Raw genomic sequence first — 19310 nt, forward strand, 5'->3', positions numbered from 1 at the left:
CTCTAAAAATACACTTTGACCTTCAAAATAAACTCCAATGCTACTCAACCTTAAACAGAACCACTAAATGTGCCAATTATTTATTGATTAAACCATTTAAAGAAAGACAAATCCTCTCCAAATACAGATTAAGTAACCATGATTTGGAAATAGAGAGAGGAAGACACAGACAAACATGGACAGAGCGAGAGCAGAGGATCTGTAGACACTGTGATCTACAGCAAACAGAGGACGAGAAACACTTTCTGCTGATTTGTCCTAAATATCGCAATGTGAGGAAAACCATTTTCCTGATCCCATCATTTACTGAACTTAGTGATACTGAGATGCCCTTCTTACTTGGAGAAGATAACACAGCTGCACTAGCTGCTAAATATGTATTAACCATTCACAATGTTAGATGTTACACATGATTAACTAGAAACTGACTGACTTTATCTTTTCATTTATTTAGATGGATTTTATTTATTATGTTGTTGTTGTTGTTGTTATATGTGTTAATATTTTGGCAACATTGTGTTACACAGTCATGCTAATAAAGCTGAATTGAATTGAGAGAGATAGAGAGATATGTATACTCATATGTGATAAAGGTAACAGAGAACCAGTGTTGCCAGGGTCGCGGGTTTCTTGCACAATTGGGCTATTTTGAAAATACAGTCGCAGGAAAATTACAGAGCCTGGGTTGCGGTTTTTTGGGCTACTTTTCTAATGTACCGCGGCCACCCAAAGTGTAGGCTATATATACACATGTGATCGCAAAAGGAAGTTATTACAAACACTCGATGGTGGTTTAAAGTGAGTTCTGAGTAAAAGTGTACTATTAATCTCATAAATTGTCTGTAGCATGATGCTAATGTTAGCTCTAATGCACCTGCAGAACAGGTCCAATTCTTCTTCATAATGTATTTTATCATAATACTTCATGTAAGGTCACAAGAAAATGTTTTGTTGTATTTATTTAGAAATACTCTTGATAATAGTTGGGTAAATGTGTACTGGGATTGAAGAGATGTGGCTTGGTAAACGTTTTATTGTCGGTATAAAGGCTGATGGCAAAAAAAAGAAAAAAAGAATAAGGATTATGTCTTATACCTGGCGGAGATGTGTAAGGTTCTGTTTCCTTGGTCCGTGGACCTTCCTTGAATGCATTTCTTTATTTCAACACTTTTACAGGTAAATCCTAGTATTTTAAATTTGCGATTACTTGTGATTAATCACAGTCCAGGACTGTGATTAACGCGATTAAATTTTTTAATCGATTGACAGCACTAATATATATATATATATATATATATATATATATATACACACACACATATACATATACATACATATATATACATATGAGTTCTTTCAAACTTTAATTTTCTTTTAATTATTTTGGGGCGAGCAGTTTATTTAATATAAATAAAATTAAGGACCTCAGATTAACAGTAACATTATCCAAAAAACATCATTTGTAACAACGCTATGTCCAAGAATTTACAAATGTAATAACGTATCTGTAACAATCAAACAAGCTAAATACCACTGATTTTTACAGTACTGATGCATTAGTTTTCACATTCATTTGTTTTAACTGCAGAAGAGGTGTATGTTGTGTAGAAGTTAGCAGCATGTCGACCCATCCTCTTGTTAATGGTTTGAACAGAAGCACCGTCAGCCTGAACATCCACAGGCGCCCCCACTCCATCCGTTATATCATATGTAGCTTTTCCCAAATCTGCAGGCCGCCACAGTTTGGGGTGAAAACAGCAATAGTAGAGAACTTTTATAAACAGGCCCAAGACATAACAAAGCGGGATGGAGATTATCAGACTGAAGGCGTACGACTGGGTCATCTCTGCATCTCGGTACAACCACCACGTGGTCAACAGGATGCTGGTGTCTATGATTATAAACATGTGGTAGATCAGACTCCTGTCTCTGGTGTCTCCTTCAGCCACGTTAAACCAGCTGAAGTACCAGATGAGCCCTATGATGGCCCGGTAGAGCCGTTCCCCCGCTGGGCTGTCCATGAAATCTGTGCCCTGCCTCCAGGCCCATATCACAAAGACGGGCCACAGGAGGAGGAAGTGAGCCGCAATGAAGCAGGGCAACACAGAAGCAAAGAGAGCAACCGCAGCCACACGTGGGCCAATCAGAAAAAGGTTCCAGAAGAAATAGACCACAGATGACAACCAACCTTGCTTATCCTTGTCGGGCAGGAACGAACGAAGCGACCGATGGTAATCCACCACCATCCAGGCTATAGAGGTCGTGGAGGCGCCCAGACTCACATCTGCAGAACAGAAACATCGTTTCTGAAACAGGTTTTCGTTTCAAGAATTCCTTTTTTAATGAGTCTTTTTTCTTCACTGTGATACTAGGTCAACTGTCACTCTGACATTTTGCTCCCCCACCCTACACACATCAGCTAGATTGGTACAGTCTTTGAATTCTAATGTACACTCTTAAACCTGTCTTAAAAAGTGGGTCAGATAACCACACATTACTGCATTTCCTGCGAGTCAATGTTCTCACATCAGACTAGAAAAAAACTGACTTCAACTAAGAGGAAGTGCTTTGACCACTAACTGTCAAGAGGAAATTGGACATAATTTGGAGGAAGTTTTTTTAGTTTTAATGTAAATGGTATTAACAAACAATGGATGAATCTCATGCGGACAGTCATTTTTGAGCTGATTGAATGTCATATGTTTTATAATGCAGTGGTTATAAGCATCATTAGAGTAGAAGTGGAGCGGTTACCCACATTGGACCAGTCTTGCGTGGTTGCTGCGCAGCATAATGTACATCATGAGGGTGAGCTGCGGTGTGCTCTCACAGAACGTCTCAATGAGCCGCAGCATGCTAAGGTCATGGGTCAGATAAACTGCATACTCAGACCCACACCCCTTTCGCCACCACACACGAAAACCCTGCCAGATTGCTGATATGTGTCTATGGAAAGAAAAAAACAAAAAACAGAAGATGATCTAAATATGAATATTCACAACAGCAGTTTTATCCAAACAAATACATACAATAGGGTACAATGGTATTGCAGTGTTTTGTTTTGTTTTCTTTTATTTGTACATTATACAATAGTAACACAATGGTTTTTAAACCATACCATAATATTTTTATTGAAATATCCAGCTGTCTGTGACAGCTCGGCCTTCAAGCCACGCTGGAGGAAAAATAAACAGCTAAAACCAGCCTATGCCATTTAACTGGTTTACATATCTGGTTTAAGATATGGTCTCCCAGCCTGGCCAAGCTGGTGTTTAGCTGGTTTGAGCTAAAGAAGCGATCAAACCCTTCGAAAACCAGCCTGCTAAACCAGCTACAGTGAGGCTGGAAGATCTGCTAAAACTAGCCAACAAGCTTAGGCAATAGAGATGGCGCAGCAGTCTTGTCGGGAGACACAAGCTATTACAAAGCAGAGTGTTATGCTCTCTGGCGCACAGTGAAAGCTGCTAAACAACAGTAAAGAGTGTGAGTGGAGTCTCATTTCCAACTGAATGACTGCGTAACGATTTCAGAAGTAAACCATCCACTGCCACTGCATACTCTTCTTTAGCTCAGAAGCTGAACATCTTTTACACGCGCTTCGAGGCAAACTGTTCTGGTGTTACCAAGAGTCCGTTACACTGAGGAAGGGAACAGCTGTGTCAGTGACGAGCGCAAGATGACCATATCGGAGGACGAGGTTCGTAAGGCTCTGAAGCATGCAAACCTCAGGAAATCCGCCAACCCAGACGGCATTCCTGCTTGTGTATTGAGATCATGTGCTGATCAGCTGGCTGGCTTGTTTACATCCATCTTTAGTCCTTTGCTCAGTCAGTGGTGCCCACATCCTTTAAAAAAAATCTATCACTGTTCCTGTGCCAAAAAACAACAACAAGCTCTTTTGCTTAAATGACTATCGTTAATTATGAAGGTTTTTTAGGGATTTATCAAAAACATCCAAACCAACTCTATCACTCTGAAAACAGGGGCCTCATAAGGACAGTGTGGCCTCAGAGCTCCACTTCTATCAAGTTTGGGATTGACACAGTGGTGATGGGCCTCATCACCAACAACAATGAGCCTGCCTACCTTCATGAAGTGGATAAATTGACATCATGGTGCCAATCAAACTGTCTCTCTCTGAATGTCAGCAAAACCAAGGAGCTGGTTGTGGACTTCAGGGGCGGCAGCAGCAGATTTACTCCCCACTCATCATCGGTGGGATTCCAGTGAACAGAGTGAGCAGCTTCAAATACCTCAATGTGCACACCACTGAGGATCTGGCCTGGACTCATCACATTCATGCACAAGTAAAAAAAGCCAGACAACGTTTATACCACCTGATACTACTGAGAAAATTCAAGGTTTCCCCTGTGATCCTGAAAAGGTTCTATATCGAGGCTATAGAAAGTATACTGACTCATTTTATCGTGGTACAGGAACTGCTCAGCACAGGACCATAAAAGGACCTACAAAGAGTGGTGCACTCAGCTAAGTGTATTTCCAGAATTGATCTCCGTTCTCTACATGACATCCACATCAGGCGATGCAGAGCTAGGGCTGATATGATTCTCAAAGACTTCACCCTCCCAGGAAATCCACTGTTCAATCTGCTACAATCAGGCAGACGCTTCCGCAGCCTAATGGCTAGAACATCGGCATGAAAACAAACTGCACTTTTGGGGATCTGGGGCCATATATATATAATGAAGCTAACAGTATGCAGGGAGTATGAGTTGCATAGATTAACTCAACATAAAGTGCAGTATGCAGAGGTTTATTGAGTAACCCTAACCCCTTTCATAAAACAAGTTTACCAAATAAGCCAGGTTTATTTCAGTTAGTCTGATTTATTGTCAGTTGATTTGGTTCAAAATAAGCCAGACTTACTAAAATAAGCCTGGCTTATATGGTAAACTTGTTTTATGAAACAGATGGTGTAAGGTTACTCAAACCTCTGCACACTGCACTTTATGTTGAGTTAATCTATGCATCTCATACTCCCTGCACACTATTAGCTTAGTTTTATTTATATATATATATATATATATATATATATATATATATATATATATATATATATATATATATATATTAGACACACACATACACACACTGGGGCAAATAAGTATTTGATAAACTGCTGATTTTTCAAGTTTTCCCACTTACAAAGAATGGAGAGATCTGTAATTGTCATCGTAGGTACACCTCAACTGTAAGAGACAGAATATAAAAAAGAAATCTGGAAAATCACATTATAATTTTTGAATATTTCATGCAATAAAATGGAAATTAATTAAGTATTTTGAGACAATATAAAAATATAACTTAATATTTGGTACAGAAACCTTTGTTTACAATTACAGAGGTCAGACGTTTCCTGTAGTTCTTGACCAGGTTTGCACACACTGCAGCAGTGTGATTTTAGCCCACTCCTCCATACAGGTCTTCTCCAGATCTTTCAGGTTTTGGGGCTGTTGCTGGGCAACACAGAGTTTCAGCTCCTTCCATAGATTTTCTATTGGGTTCAGGTCTGGAGACTGGCTAGGCCACTCCAGGACCTTGAAATGCTTCTTACGGAGCCACTCTTTAGTTGCCCTTGCTGTGTGTTTGGGGTCATTGTCATGCTGGACGACCCAGCCATGACCCATCTTCAATGCTCTTTCTGAGGGAAGGAGGTTGTTGCCCAAAATCTTGCGATACATGGCCCCATCCATACTCCCCTCAATACGGTGCAGTCGTCCTGTCCACTTTGCAGAAAAGCAACCCCAAAGCATGATGTTTCCACCCCCATGCTTCACGGTTGGGATGGTGTTCTTCGGATTGTACTCATCCTTCTTCCTCCAAGTGATGTTTTATTAACAAATTTCGGGAGAAGCACGCGCAGATAATTAACACGGCCAATTAATCATCAGCAATTACACCACCTATCCAATCAGCACGAGAGAGAATCCCTATAAATAACCAAGCAGTCTTACCGTCATTATCTCTCGTCTTCCAACATTGGCACACCCAATTCGCAGAAACATGTCAGAAATAGAACTGTTTGCAAACGAAAATTCCTTCGAAGCCACGGATCCTCCTGCATCCCCAGCAGCTGTCCAATACACCAGCGCTCCGCAGGACATCACAATCGAGCCCACGGCCGCACCCCGGATGCCGCTGCCACCAGCCCCCACCTTCCTCCTCGAGCCACCGAGCTAGTAACCCATCCTGGCGAAGAGCTGGCCTTCGCCTCCACAAGCCGCCGCGTCAGAGCGAGCACACCTCTGCTAACGGCGAGGAGCCACCCAAAGCCCCGGCCCACCCCACTCCCAATCCCCTCCCCTACCCATGGCCAGCAGCCCCACCACAAACGTTTAGCGCAAGCATGCCTCCGCAATCGGTGCAAACCCCGGCGCCCGCCATTCCCCCTCTCTTCCCCTCCCTTTCCTCTGCTCCCCGAGCTTACCCAAGCGCGAGCATCCCTCCGCTAACCACAGTGCAAGCCCCGGCGCCCGCCATTCCCCCTCTCTTCCCCTCCCTTTCCTCTGCTCACCGAACTTACCCAAGCGTGAGCATGCAGCCGCTAACAGCGCAAGCCCCAGCGCCCACCATTCCCCTTCTCTTCCCCTCCCTTTCCTCCGATCCTCGAAATTTCCCAAGCACAAGCATGCCTCCGCTAGCTGCCTCGGCGGCTAACTTTCCCCTTCCCTCCGCCCGAGGTCCATTCTCACTTTCTTCAGCCACACCCCTACCCATCCCGCCAAATGCGCTCGCACTGGAACCAGCCCCCGTAGCCAACTCCGTCACCTTAAAAAAACACAGCTAACAACCCGTCACGTATTTTATCATTCACAGAATTCACGATCGCTTTCAACCGCTACACGGAAGATATTTGCACCAAATTTCCCCACAGGAGACATGAGCTCTGCGACTATCTCGCGATAGTTGCCGAGCTCGCATTATCATACGGAGGCTCCCACTTCTATACGTACCACAAACTCTTTGCAGCTAAATGCGCCATTCGAGTGGCCCAGTGGAACCAAGCCCCTTACTGGGGAGCCCTGGACACCGAACTCCATAACAGAATATTTTTAGGCTGCCGTAACATTACATGCGCGGTCTGCCGATCCATTTCCCACTCCATCACCTTATGCCCCTTCATCAACCCATCCATTCCCCCCTGCCCAGAATCATCTCAGCCCAAATCCACCAGCTACGTGCCAAGCATTCCAAACGTCTCATTCAACCCATCTCCTTTACTTCGCCACCGCCCATTTTCCTCCGACAGCCAGGTCTGCATCAGGTTCAATACGGGTAGATGCTCAAGACAGCGCTGCCGGTTTATGCATGTTTGTGATTTTTGTGGCGGTGCTCACGCCCGCTTGATTTGTCCAGTTAAAAAAGCTGCAAATCAAAATAGTAAAAAATATTTATCGACTCCTGTAAATGTTTCTCGGTTATCCACAGAACTGCTCCATCACCCCAACCCTTATTTCTTTGATTATGTCATATCAGGTCTCTCACACGGTTTCCACCCCGGCGGCGGAAATCTCCCCACCCAAAGCCTCATCTGCCCCAATCTCCAGTCCGCTCTCACCGAACCCGAAACTGTCAATATCCTAATCAAAAAAGAAATAGACGCAAACTTCATGATCGGCCCCTTTTACGTTCCCCCCTTCAACATTTTCCGAGTTAGCCCCATCGGCATAGCCACCAGAAAATTTTCAGGTAAAAAACGCCTCATAATTGATTTATCATCACCACCCAATTCCCTGTTCCCGAGCATTAACAGCCTCATTCTGCTCGAAGAATTTTCCCTCCACTATCACGACATTGACCAAGCCATTACCCTGATCAAAATCGCGGGTTGTGGCGCTTGGCTGGCCAAAGTCGACATCACTTCTGCCTTTAAAGTAATGCCCATCCACCCAGACTTTTGGCATTTATTCGGCATCTGCTTTTCCGTCCGCCTCACTTTCGGCTGCAGAAGCAGCCCCAAAATTTTCGACATGTTGTCAGAAGCTGTCTGTTGGATCCTCTCGAACAATTACGACATACCTTATCTAGTACATCTCTTAGAATATTTTCTAATCATCTCACCCCCCGAATCCATCCCAGCCGCGCATCTTCTGACAACTCAAATGTTTTTTTCAGAGCTCGGGATCCCCCTCCCCCAAGATAAAACCGCAGGCCCTAGCACTTCAATCTAATTTTTAGGTATCAGTTTGGATTCACAAAAATTCCAGGCTTCTCTACCCAAAGAGAAAATTGACAGGACGATTCTAGTAACATCCGCTCTCTTAGCCAACCCAAGCTGTTCTAAACGCGAACTGCTATCCATTCTCGGGCATTTAAATTTTGCGATGCGCATCATCCCGCAAGGCCGCCCCTTCATCTCCCATCTCTATATTCGATCAGACTGCTCCCACATCAAGGAACCTCACCAAACACTAATCGGCCAACCCCTCTAATGACATACATCCCTGGGAACCCGAACTTCAGACCCTCCATAGCCAACCCCTCTTAACATCACCTATATCCACCTTTAACGGCCCATCCCCACTCCATTCATTCCAACAGCACTACATTCAGCCTAGTCTGTACTCCCCCACTGCTGCAGCAGTGACTGCTCCCGCAGGAGCCCTATCTGCATTTCTCCACTGCCGCCGCAGTGTCTGCTCCCGCAGGAGCCCTATCTGTATTTCTCCACTGCCGCCACAGTGTCTGCTGCCGCAGGAGCCCTATCTGTATTTCTCCACTGCCGCTGCAGTGACTGCTCTTGCAGGAAACCCATCTGTATTTCCCCACTGCCGCTGCAGTGACCGCTCCCGCAGGAGCCTTTTCTATATTTCTCCACTGCCGCTGCAGTGTCTGCTCCCGCAGGAGCCTTTTCTATATTCCTACACTTCCGCAGCAGTGACTGCTCCCGCAGGAGCCTTTTCTATATTCCTCCACTGCCGCAGCAGTGACTGCTCCCGCAAGAGCCTGCATCTCTACCTCCCTCTCATCTCTCATCTCTTCCAGACTCCACAGAAGTACCACTACCACAGCAGTATCCAGCATCCCTTCAGCCTAAACCATGCAAGTTTTTTGGGGGGTTATCAAGCCCCTCTTCGGCTGCTGCCCTGCAATAATAGCGTTTTGGGGGAGCACTCTGGGTCCGGGCTAAATGCCGAGCTCGTACCCTCTCCCCGGTCGAGGGGAGTACCCCGGGCTTGGGAATGATTACTGAGCTCGGAGCCCTCCCCCTAGACAGCACGCCAAATACACATACATTTACTCCGTTATTATTATATGTAAGTGTGAACTCGTGAAACACGGCGAGTGGAGTTTATACCAAAAAGTTCTATTTTGGTCTCATCTGACCACATGACCTTCTCCCATGCCTCCTCTGGATCATCCAGATGGTCTTTGGCAAACTTCAGACGGGCCTGGACATGTGCTGGCTTGAGCAGGGGGACCTTGCGAGCGCTGCAGGATTTTAATCCATGATGGTATAGTGTGTTACTAATGGTAACCGTTGAGACTGTGCTCCCAGCTCTCTTCAGGTCATTGATCAGGTCCTCCCGTGTAGTTCTAGGCTGATCCCTCACCTTTCTCAGGATCATTGATACTCCACGAGGCGAGATCTTGCATGGAGCCCCAGTCCGAGGGAGATTGACAGTCATCTTGAATTTCTTCCATTTTCTAATAATTGCGCCAACAGTTGTTGCCTTCTCACCAAGCTGTTTGCCTGTTGTCCTGTAGCCCATCCCAACCTTGTGCAGGTCTACAATTTTGTCCCTAGTGTCCTTGGACAGCTCTTTGGCCTTGCCCATAGTGGAGAGGTTGGAGTCTGATTGATTGAGTGTGTGAACAGGTATTTTTATACAGGTAATGAGTTCAAACAGGTGCAATTAATACAGGTAATGAGTGGAGGATAGGAGGGCTTCTTAAAGACACTAAACTAACAGGTCTGTGAGAGACAGAATTCTTGCTGGTTGGTAGGTGATCAAATACTTATTTCATGCAATAAAATGGAAGTTAATTATTTAAAAATCATACAATGTGATTTTCTGGATTTTTTTATTTATATTCTGTCTCTTACAGTTGAGGTGTACCTACGATGAAAATTACAGATCTCTCAATTCTTTGTAAGTGGGAAAACTTGAAAAATCAGCAGTGTATCAAATACTTATTTGCCCCACTGTATGTATATGTATATGTATATATGTATATATGTGTGTGTGTGTGTGTCCCTGGACCACAAAACCAGTCATAAGGGTCATTTAAAAAAAAAAAATTAGATTTATACATAAGCTTTCCATTGAAATATGGTTTGTTAGCATAGGACAATATTTGGCTGAGATACAACTATTTGAAAATATGGAATCTGAGGGTGCAAAATAGGGCTGTCGCGATTTGTCACACAGTATATGCGCTTTAATTACATGCGTGTAGGTTAAGTTTGTGCGTCTCACAGCGGCTCCGTTCACAGTAGCTCCACAGAAACTGTTATCATTTACATGTGTAGAGCGTCTCATACTCATCTCTGCATGTTGTTGTGAGTTTGTTTATTATAACGTTCATCTGGGAACGCAACGTGCGCCATTTCATTAGATTTGTAAGGCAAATCATTTATAAATCTACACAAACACAGGAGAATACATGGCGATTTGAAAATAATAGCTCAACCCCTCTGAGTTTACACGTTTCGATGTCCGCATATTCATTTAATTACAGTGGCTGTAGCCTTTCTGTCCTAAAGAATATTAGATTAAGTGTACGTTTGAATTGGTGCTTGGTCAATATTAAACGGTAATGTGTAAAAATAATCATCAGGCCGTCGGCACCCCTGCAGGCCTTTGTTGTAACGCGTAATCTACATTAACTCTATTGTTTAGAATACATTGTTTTTAACAGTTTTGTTCAATAAAACCATATGATTTCTTGCTTTTGATACTTTATTTGAACTTATTATTATTCCATCACTGCTATTATATATGAACTTTAAGTCATTTTAAAAGCTATTGTTCACTTAAATCCATTTTTATTACCACAAAAAAATATTAATTATAGGGCCCTATGAAATCAATTTTATTTCCAAATTCAGTTCTGTTAAATTTTATTAATCAAAAAGCATGTCTAATTGAGTTTTACAGTGTTATCTGTACCAAATTCTGTTCTCCATTATTTTCTGGATTCCATTTGAATTGTTCCATTAAATTTTAATAATAAAACGCATCTTATAAATTGATTTTATATTTAAAAAAAATGTTTTTTCAGAAATACTGCACATTTACATTTTTCACCTAAATAAATTCTGGTAAATAATATTTCTGGTAAATGCTCCTTTAAAAAGTGTTTTTTTTATTACAATGTTATTATTATTAGACTAGAACACGTGGATGTGTTGTCATTCTCGCACTATAATACTGAGCTTTGATTTCAGTGATTTGGACTATGAGATGGACACTTGCTTCTTGCACTCTGTTGCACTTCACTTTTGCTTTGGATTTCATAGAAATTTGGATTTCATTTGGTTTAATAAAATATTTTTAAGTAATTTTTTTTTTTTTTTTCCGGGAAATTAATCGTGTAGATTAATCGAAAAATTAGTCGATAGATTAATCGAAATAAAAATAGTCGTTAGTGGCAGCCCTAGTGCAAAATAATCAAAATATTGAGAATCACATTTAAAGTTGCCCAAATTAAGTTCTTAGCATTGTATATTACTAATCAAAATTTTCATTTTGACATTTACGGTAAGAAATTTACAAAATATCTTCATGGAACATGATCTTTACGTAATATCCTAATGATTTTTGGCATAAAGGAAAAATTTATAATTTTGACCCATACTTATTACTGGTTATGTGCTCCAGGGTCACAATATGTTCAATTAAACAGTGTGACATAAACAGAGCAACATGTATTAGGAAATCAGGGGAAATGTCAGCATAATTTATGCGGTCAGTGCATTACCATGTGTTTCTAGTCCATTTTAGTACCATATTATGAGAAAGCATATGAATATAGGCTCAATGACACTTTTTTTGTTGTTGTTTTTTTGTAAGTAGGCTCTAGATCTAACTATTTGAATTTAAGGATGCAAATCTTAAGATTTTTTATTTTTTTTTTACATATGTTTTGACCAAAAAAATATTTCAAAGGAAAGAAAATCAGCTCACTACCTAGTCTACATAACAAAAGTCACTATGCACCTGCTGGTGCACGCCGTTATCGGGCAGTAGATAAATGATAGCATGACTGTTACATAATGGGAATGTCCCAGATTCAGCGACAAAAATAATTTATTTTTAAAGATTTATCAGTCTTTAAACAAACATAAAAGATTTTATTCTTGCACTAAACTTGATTTATTTTCTAATTTATTCATTTTATTTAAAACACTTAATTGAAATGTTTTCATCTGAAATTTTTGTTGTTGTTGGTAAATAAATCTTTTTGTGATACTCTCGTGAAGTAGCTGCAGTCTCACCTGATGAAGAAGCCCAGCTGACACACATGCAGGAAAAACAACAATTTTACTCTCTTCGCTCCACTGAACAAAACCACGTTCCCGGAGGACGCTTGAGATTCAAAGCCCTTCAGATCGCGATCATACTGCAGCCAAAACCAGCTGAAGAGCTGAACGAGGACAGATGACATGAGCATGAAGCCCAGCAACAGCCCGAACCACATGAACTCTCCACGCCTGTAGAGCTCCGTCGCCACCCACAGATCCGAGCCGATGTCGAACAGAAACGTGCACGCGCCGATGAGCGTGAAGAACAAATCCAGCGAGGAATACTTGGGAAACGTCGCGCAGTTCATCGTGGGATGAGCTTTAAAGCCGGATCAAAGGACTGAAGTTCAGCCTCAGCATGAGCATGGATGTAGCCGCGTACCATTAGTACAAGTACGGGTGCAATTAAAGTACAATTCCAGGAATGGTTTAATCTTCACTCAACTGTTGATTCATGTAAACGAGAAAACGCGTCTCTTCGGAGCCATTTCTACAGCTGCAGAAACACAGTGACTTTTTCTAGCAGATCAAAGGCACAAACTTTCAGAGACATGCAACTTAAGTCACGCCCGCATGGCGTCACACTGCTGGTAACGTGGAAATAGTTTCATAACCATATTAAAATAAATTTAGATACAAATAGATTGTTTTTGCAAGGGATTGGCTACATTTAAAATCGTTTGGAATTGTCAATTTTATGAATACACTTTTACTCAGAAATTGCGAAATATTTTTTTTGTTGAAAATGCAAAATACTTATATAAATACTATAAAAACGATTCAGTGGGCTACACTACAAATACACATTATTAGAGGCTGGATGTAGTTATTTTTTAGCACTAATGTGAAAGTGCTTTGGTTTCAATATATGCATGTTTGTTTCTGACCATTAGAGAGCAGTGTTGTACTGTAGTTACTAGTTAGGCTGGATCTTCATTCAAGAAAGCAGACATTCATTATAACAGTGTAGAGACGATGTAAATAATAGATTCAGTGTGCAGGAACTACGAAGCGTCACAGCTTTTTAGTGATTATAAAGGGAGTTTGCAAATGTGAAAATAGGCCTACTTTTTTCTTCCGCTTTCTTTTACTCGCTTGTTTCTCTCTGTTTGTTTATGATGATCAGATCTGCTCCCCTCTCTGTACAGTATCTGCTCCCAGCTCTTCTTCAGTGAGGAAATAAAGTAAAAGCTGAAGTTAGAGTGTAAACACACTCCAGCTGCTCTGGAGCTGATCTTTACTCAATCACTTCCATATGACAGATATAAATATAAATGTTTTCTTGGTCACACATTAGTTTGGGGTCCAATTCTCACTTTTAACTATTACTGTGTCAGACTGAGACTTATCATAGCACTTGCATATGATTGCTCTTTTCTTGGCTTTGATTGCTTCTATAGTCCTCATTATATATTTGGATAAAGCATCTGTTAAATGCCCTAAATATAATGTAAAAATTAACTATGATTCTGCCTCAAAAAACTCCTAATTTGCTGCTTATTAGTAATAGTAAGATAACAGCCATAGTAAAATGCATGCCAGTAAAGACCTATTTAATATTGAGAATTGATCCCTAAACTAAATTTGAACCATTTTCTCAGTCTCCTAAAGTTTGTGTTCCTTGTGTTTGTACCTGTGTGTCAAGGTGTTTGGTTTCTCTTGTTGCATCTGTCCATATCCCATGCTCCATCAATTTGGATGCTAAAAGAAAAGAGGAAGTCAATTAGAGCTACAGCAAAAACAAAGGGCATGGAGAAATGAAGAGTTTGGAAACCACCAGCAACCAACAACGACCTGATCGGCTGAGAAAACAACAGTAGTTGATGACAGACAAATCATAAAAGCTGTGAAAATGAACCCTAAAAGACATGTCTGTAAAATCACTAACAACTTCCAGAAAGCTGGGGTGATGCTCTGACAATCTACTGTCCTCAGGAGACTTTGACACAGAATTACAGATGCTACACAGCAAGATGCAAACCTCTGACCAGCACCAAAAATAGAAAGGCAAGATTAGAGTTTGCAACAAATCACAAAGGTGAGCCAGAAGAGTTTTGGAACTGTGTTTATGGACCGATGAGACAAAGATGAACCTTTATCTAAGTAATGGGAAAGCAAAAATGTGAAGAAAAAAAAGGAGCTGCAAATGATCCCAAGCATACAGCCTCATCTGTAAAGCACAGTCTTCTCCATCTGAGTCCTCCTGTGTCCAGTTATCAGGTTCAGACAGACCTGTTGTCCTTTTGTTCCAGAACCTGTCAAAGCAAACCATTGGACATTTCTCAGTTGCAATACAGATATTAAGAAGTAGCTCAACAACATGGAAAAGATGCATTTATGAACTCAAACTCGTACGCTTCTCCTGAGAGAGTTGTGTTGTCCACCCACATCCAGTGTCCTTCAGCATACAAATCATGTAGTCCAATCCAATGCGGTTCTTTCAGCTTTGAGGCCAAATTAGACTGGAAAAGGACACAATAAGACAGGTTCATGAGATTTGATATGTAATTGTGTCCATGTGTGTTTTCAATAGTTATTTTGGTTATGGGGTTGTCCAAAAATACAAAACTTGTTGATTATCAACATTTTCTGGAAGTCAAGCACCACATTTTACTCACCAAGAGTTGTTTTTAAATCTAAAAACACACTGTAAATATACTGTACACTTACCTGATCATCTTTGCCTGTTATTGTGGCCAGCTGACCTCCTGTTTTCATACAGTAATCTCAACTTTCCATCCAGTTCAGCTTTTCTGAAGAGAAGTAGTAGTACTTTCTCCTCCCAAATGTGCTGTCTGTGCAAGATGGATGCATATTATCTGACATGAATGTATGCACTTCAAGAGAGCATTTATTTAGCAAAAAGTCTAAGCTGATTTCTTGGGCATATAACCTAAGTGACCCCTGGGTTAAAATACCAAAGCTTTTTCCAGCTCAGATGAACTTAATACAGATCACTGCAGAAGGACGGCCACAGTATCCAACCAAAAAGTTTCTCTTCCTCAAATAGTACATGCAGATGGGAGAAAAAAAAACAAAGACAGCTAAAATCAGTACTTCTGTACTTTAGTAACTTGAATTGTGAAAACAGCAGGTGTGTGTGTTACTTCCTCTCTTAGTCTTCACTGCTTATGGAGATTTAGGGAATTTTATAGAAATAGTTCACCTATATAAAACTTACTCACCTCAGTTTATTCATTGAAATATGAATAAACTACTGCTCACAAGTTTGAGGTCAGTAAAACTTTTGTAATGTTTTTAAAGAACTCTCTTATATTCACCAAGGCTGTATTTCTTTGATCAAAAATACAGTAATATTGTGAAATATTATTACAATTCAAAATGTGTTTTAAATCGTAATATATTTTAAAATATAATTTATTCCTGTGATCAAAGCTGAATTTTCAGCATCATTACTCCAGTCGGTCCTTCAGAAACCTTGAGCAGCTGATTTGCTGCTCACAAAACATTTCTGAATATTATAAATGATGAAAATGATGTTTTTGTGTAAACTTCAGTACATTTTTAGAATTCTTTGATTAATATAAAGTTCAAAAGCATAGCATTTATTTAGAAATATTTTGTAACATTAATTTAAGAAGATGCTTTACTTGAAGTATAGTGTACTTTAGTATATATATCTGAAAAATATTATTATTTTTTTTTACTGTTTGATGGCTAATTTGACACTAAAAGTCGATTCAAAACCTATCCAAAAGGAACAAAATCTAACTTTTTCCCCTCATCCAGTCATAGTTTACAGCTGTGGGATTCCAATAAAAGGCCTTAATCACAAACGTTTTGATTCTGTTTCCTTTTTACATTTTTATTTTGGATGATTTTAGACTTATTTCCTTTGTTTGGCCCAAGTGTTCAAGTGAGGATGAAGACCACAAGTGTGTGTCCAACTTCTCATTGCCTAAATGGGACACGCTTTTAGTGTGCAAGTGTTTACACAGCTTTATTTTAATTTTAAATACTTTGCATTTTAAAATCAACTTCTAAATGTCTGTTCATTAGTCCCTATAACATGACATAATTTTCATTTGTGGTACTTCTAATTAAATGATAAAAAGCAGTTGCAAATGTTGTACAAAATAAATATCACCACTGCTCATCTTTGCATCGATAAAATGTAAAAACACTGTTTTTCTACCAAATTATTTGAAATATCTAATTATTTATAATATTTAACTTAGATTGGAAAGGTTTCCGTGACCTCTCGCGAGATCTCGGCACAAAGTCTCCCGATTTATTTCCAGAACAGTGCATGATGGGATACACTTAGCCTTGAATTATACCGCTCTGGAGTAACTTCAGAAATGGAAAATAAGGGACAATTGTGATTCTTTATCTTTTATTCTTTGAGAAAATAGTCTTGTATTCTTGTAGAAAATGTGTTTATTCTTTAAGAAAATAAGGCGCAGAATAAGGCAGATATTTGTACTGTACCATAATGTAGGCTGTTTGCCTGCAGTTAAAAAGAAGTAATATCTACTTTAATCACAATTATTCTACAAAGAATTTTAATGTCATACAAAAAATGTCATTGACCTGTGTAAATTGTACATTATAGAACTGTGACTTCACAAGTGTAGTAATTTACGAGGTGAAAATACTGTGATATTACATACAAATGGCATGAAATTTGAAAGCATAACAACTGAAGGTCTATGAAACGTCAGTCAATAAAGCATATTTTTTTAAAACAATGGCACTTAAAGTTTTGAACTAAAATATTATTGCAGCTATATCCTTTGAATGAATGAAAATGCATATTTTTCAGTTAAAGAAAACTTATAGAGTGTGGTGCTGGATTTGTACTTTAATAATGAGGTCCACGTTTAAGAATAGGCTACCAGAAGTTTATTTATTTTTTAATGTATTTTTTTCTCTCTTTCTCTATTTAACAGTATTACAATGAAAGATGTCTTCCCTCAGGTAGATTGAATGTTTTGCTGCCTAAATGTTGGTCTCATGATCAATAAGTTGTTTGCATTGGCCAAAACTGATTTGGCAGTCAAAACGCAGACGGTGCAGGTTTATGGCAAGCCGTTTTAACTTTTATTCATTTTCAGGATATGAATTCTTGATATCAACAATTCCATCTTTACTAGTTAAAATATTAATTCTTGATATCAGGAATTAGATTTCCACTAACAATGTTAATTCTTGATATCAACAATGACGTCATATTTAATTCTTGACATCAGCAATTACATTTCTACTTGTAAAAAAATATTATTCTTCATATCAAGAATTTATATCATGGTAATGGCAATAGGCAAGCGGTTTTTTGTTTTTTTTTACTGTACATTTTGCTGTATTATAACACCGACACGTTTGATGAGCCGACATATTTGCCCAATTCGGCTCGGATTTTCTTGACCATTGGCACCAAACGTGATACACACTGTAATGTCCTAATACTTGCATTATTTTTAAATAACATGTTGTCCAGTTCTTGAAGTATCGGTGGACAAGATGAATGATCATTTCTCATCTCTGTCTCAGCCATTCAATGTTACTTTAATGATACTGCACTGATACACTCTTCTGAAAGTTACGTGAGAAAGCTGGAAGTGGAAGGGACAACGATTTAATAAGAATTACGTAATCTTGGTTCATTGCTTATTATCATTATTATTAGGCTATTTTATATTATTATTATTGCTATTATTATAATACTATTTTATTATTAGGCTATATTGTTGTTGTCTTACTTTGTAACTATAAATGTGTTTACTTAAGACCTAACAACAATTGTATCATAAAATAAATAATAAATAATTTTTCTGTTTTGGAAAAGTGTGTCTCTACTATACCTTTCAACACTGAGTGAAGGTATAGTAGACACCATAAAATGGTGTCTTCATAGTACAGCACTATTTAATCATGTCTGGAAACTTGACAAGTGTGCTTTATTGGGGTAAATGTAAAAAAGAACAAACATGTAATGATCTATGAGCATTTCACATATTTCTATATGCACACTAATAATTTGAAACTACGGTTATACACACTGATTGCATTTATTTTCAAGGGGTTGGGCTTAGAAGATTCCTTATCCTGTTCCTAGTGGATAAAATTAATATCACAGCTTTCATCTTCCAGCTGAAATGGCTGATATAGTTTAGAATTTGATTTATAAAACAGTATACAATAATAACATATTGAGTGCAAATTATATTTTGTATTAAAATTATTAACTGGATGTTGCCCCTACAACTAACCCTACCCTTAACCAATATTTAGGTTATTTTCCATTAAGTTACTTTCCATTATTTCCTTCATTTTAATTGCAATTAAATGCCTTTCCGATGTGATATGGGATGTGAAAAAGAGAGTAGAGCGAGTTCGGTAGAAGGCGGAGTCGAACCCGGGTCGATCGCGTCAAAAAAGCAACTTCTGTATGTTTTACTCATATCATATATATACACATATCATAAATATGCCTGCAAATTATTGAGACTTCGAGCGTTATCTGTTATGCATATGGTAATTTGGCGGACAATTAAGCGATGTAGTGCACACAGATGACCCTAGGTAGCCTGATTTAACTTACTCAGCTAACGCAACATTGTATTTCTGCTGGCTATTATGCAGGAAACATTAACAATGAACATATATCTGGTTACAATAAATATGACAATAATCCTCTGCTGCTCAAAGATACAAATGTTTAAATATAATGTTTCGTTGGGTCCACACACAGGAGAATCTGAGAAACAACAGCTAACAGTTAAAGTAATACAAGTGCAAATATTTTTACATTTTTACATTAGGAATTACGTTTTTTATAATGTTGCGTCACGCTGCT

At 39.5% G+C, this 19310-nt stretch overlaps 1 protein-coding gene across 1 annotated transcript; it reads right to left on the reverse strand.

The window, feature by feature from the left end:
- Positions 1-1357: 1357 nt before the first annotated feature.
- Positions 1358-15279, reverse strand: LOC306885198 (XK-related protein 8-like). The gene is made up of 3 exons (XM_079441588.1): positions 12464-15279; positions 2759-2946; positions 1358-2284 (listed from the first exon to the last, which is right to left on the reverse strand). Exons 1-3 carry the CDS (start codon positions 12796-12798, stop codon positions 1557-1559), a joined length of 1251 nt encoding a protein of 416 aa, XP_079297714.1. The 5' UTR covers positions 12799-15279; the 3' UTR covers positions 1358-1556.
- Between the last annotated feature and the right edge of the window lie 4031 nt (positions 15280-19310).

Source organism: Barbus barbus (genome assembly GCF_936440315.1).
Source record: "Barbus barbus genome assembly, chromosome: 19".
Classification (NCBI taxonomy): Eukaryota; Metazoa; Chordata; class Actinopteri; order Cypriniformes; family Cyprinidae; genus Barbus; species Barbus barbus.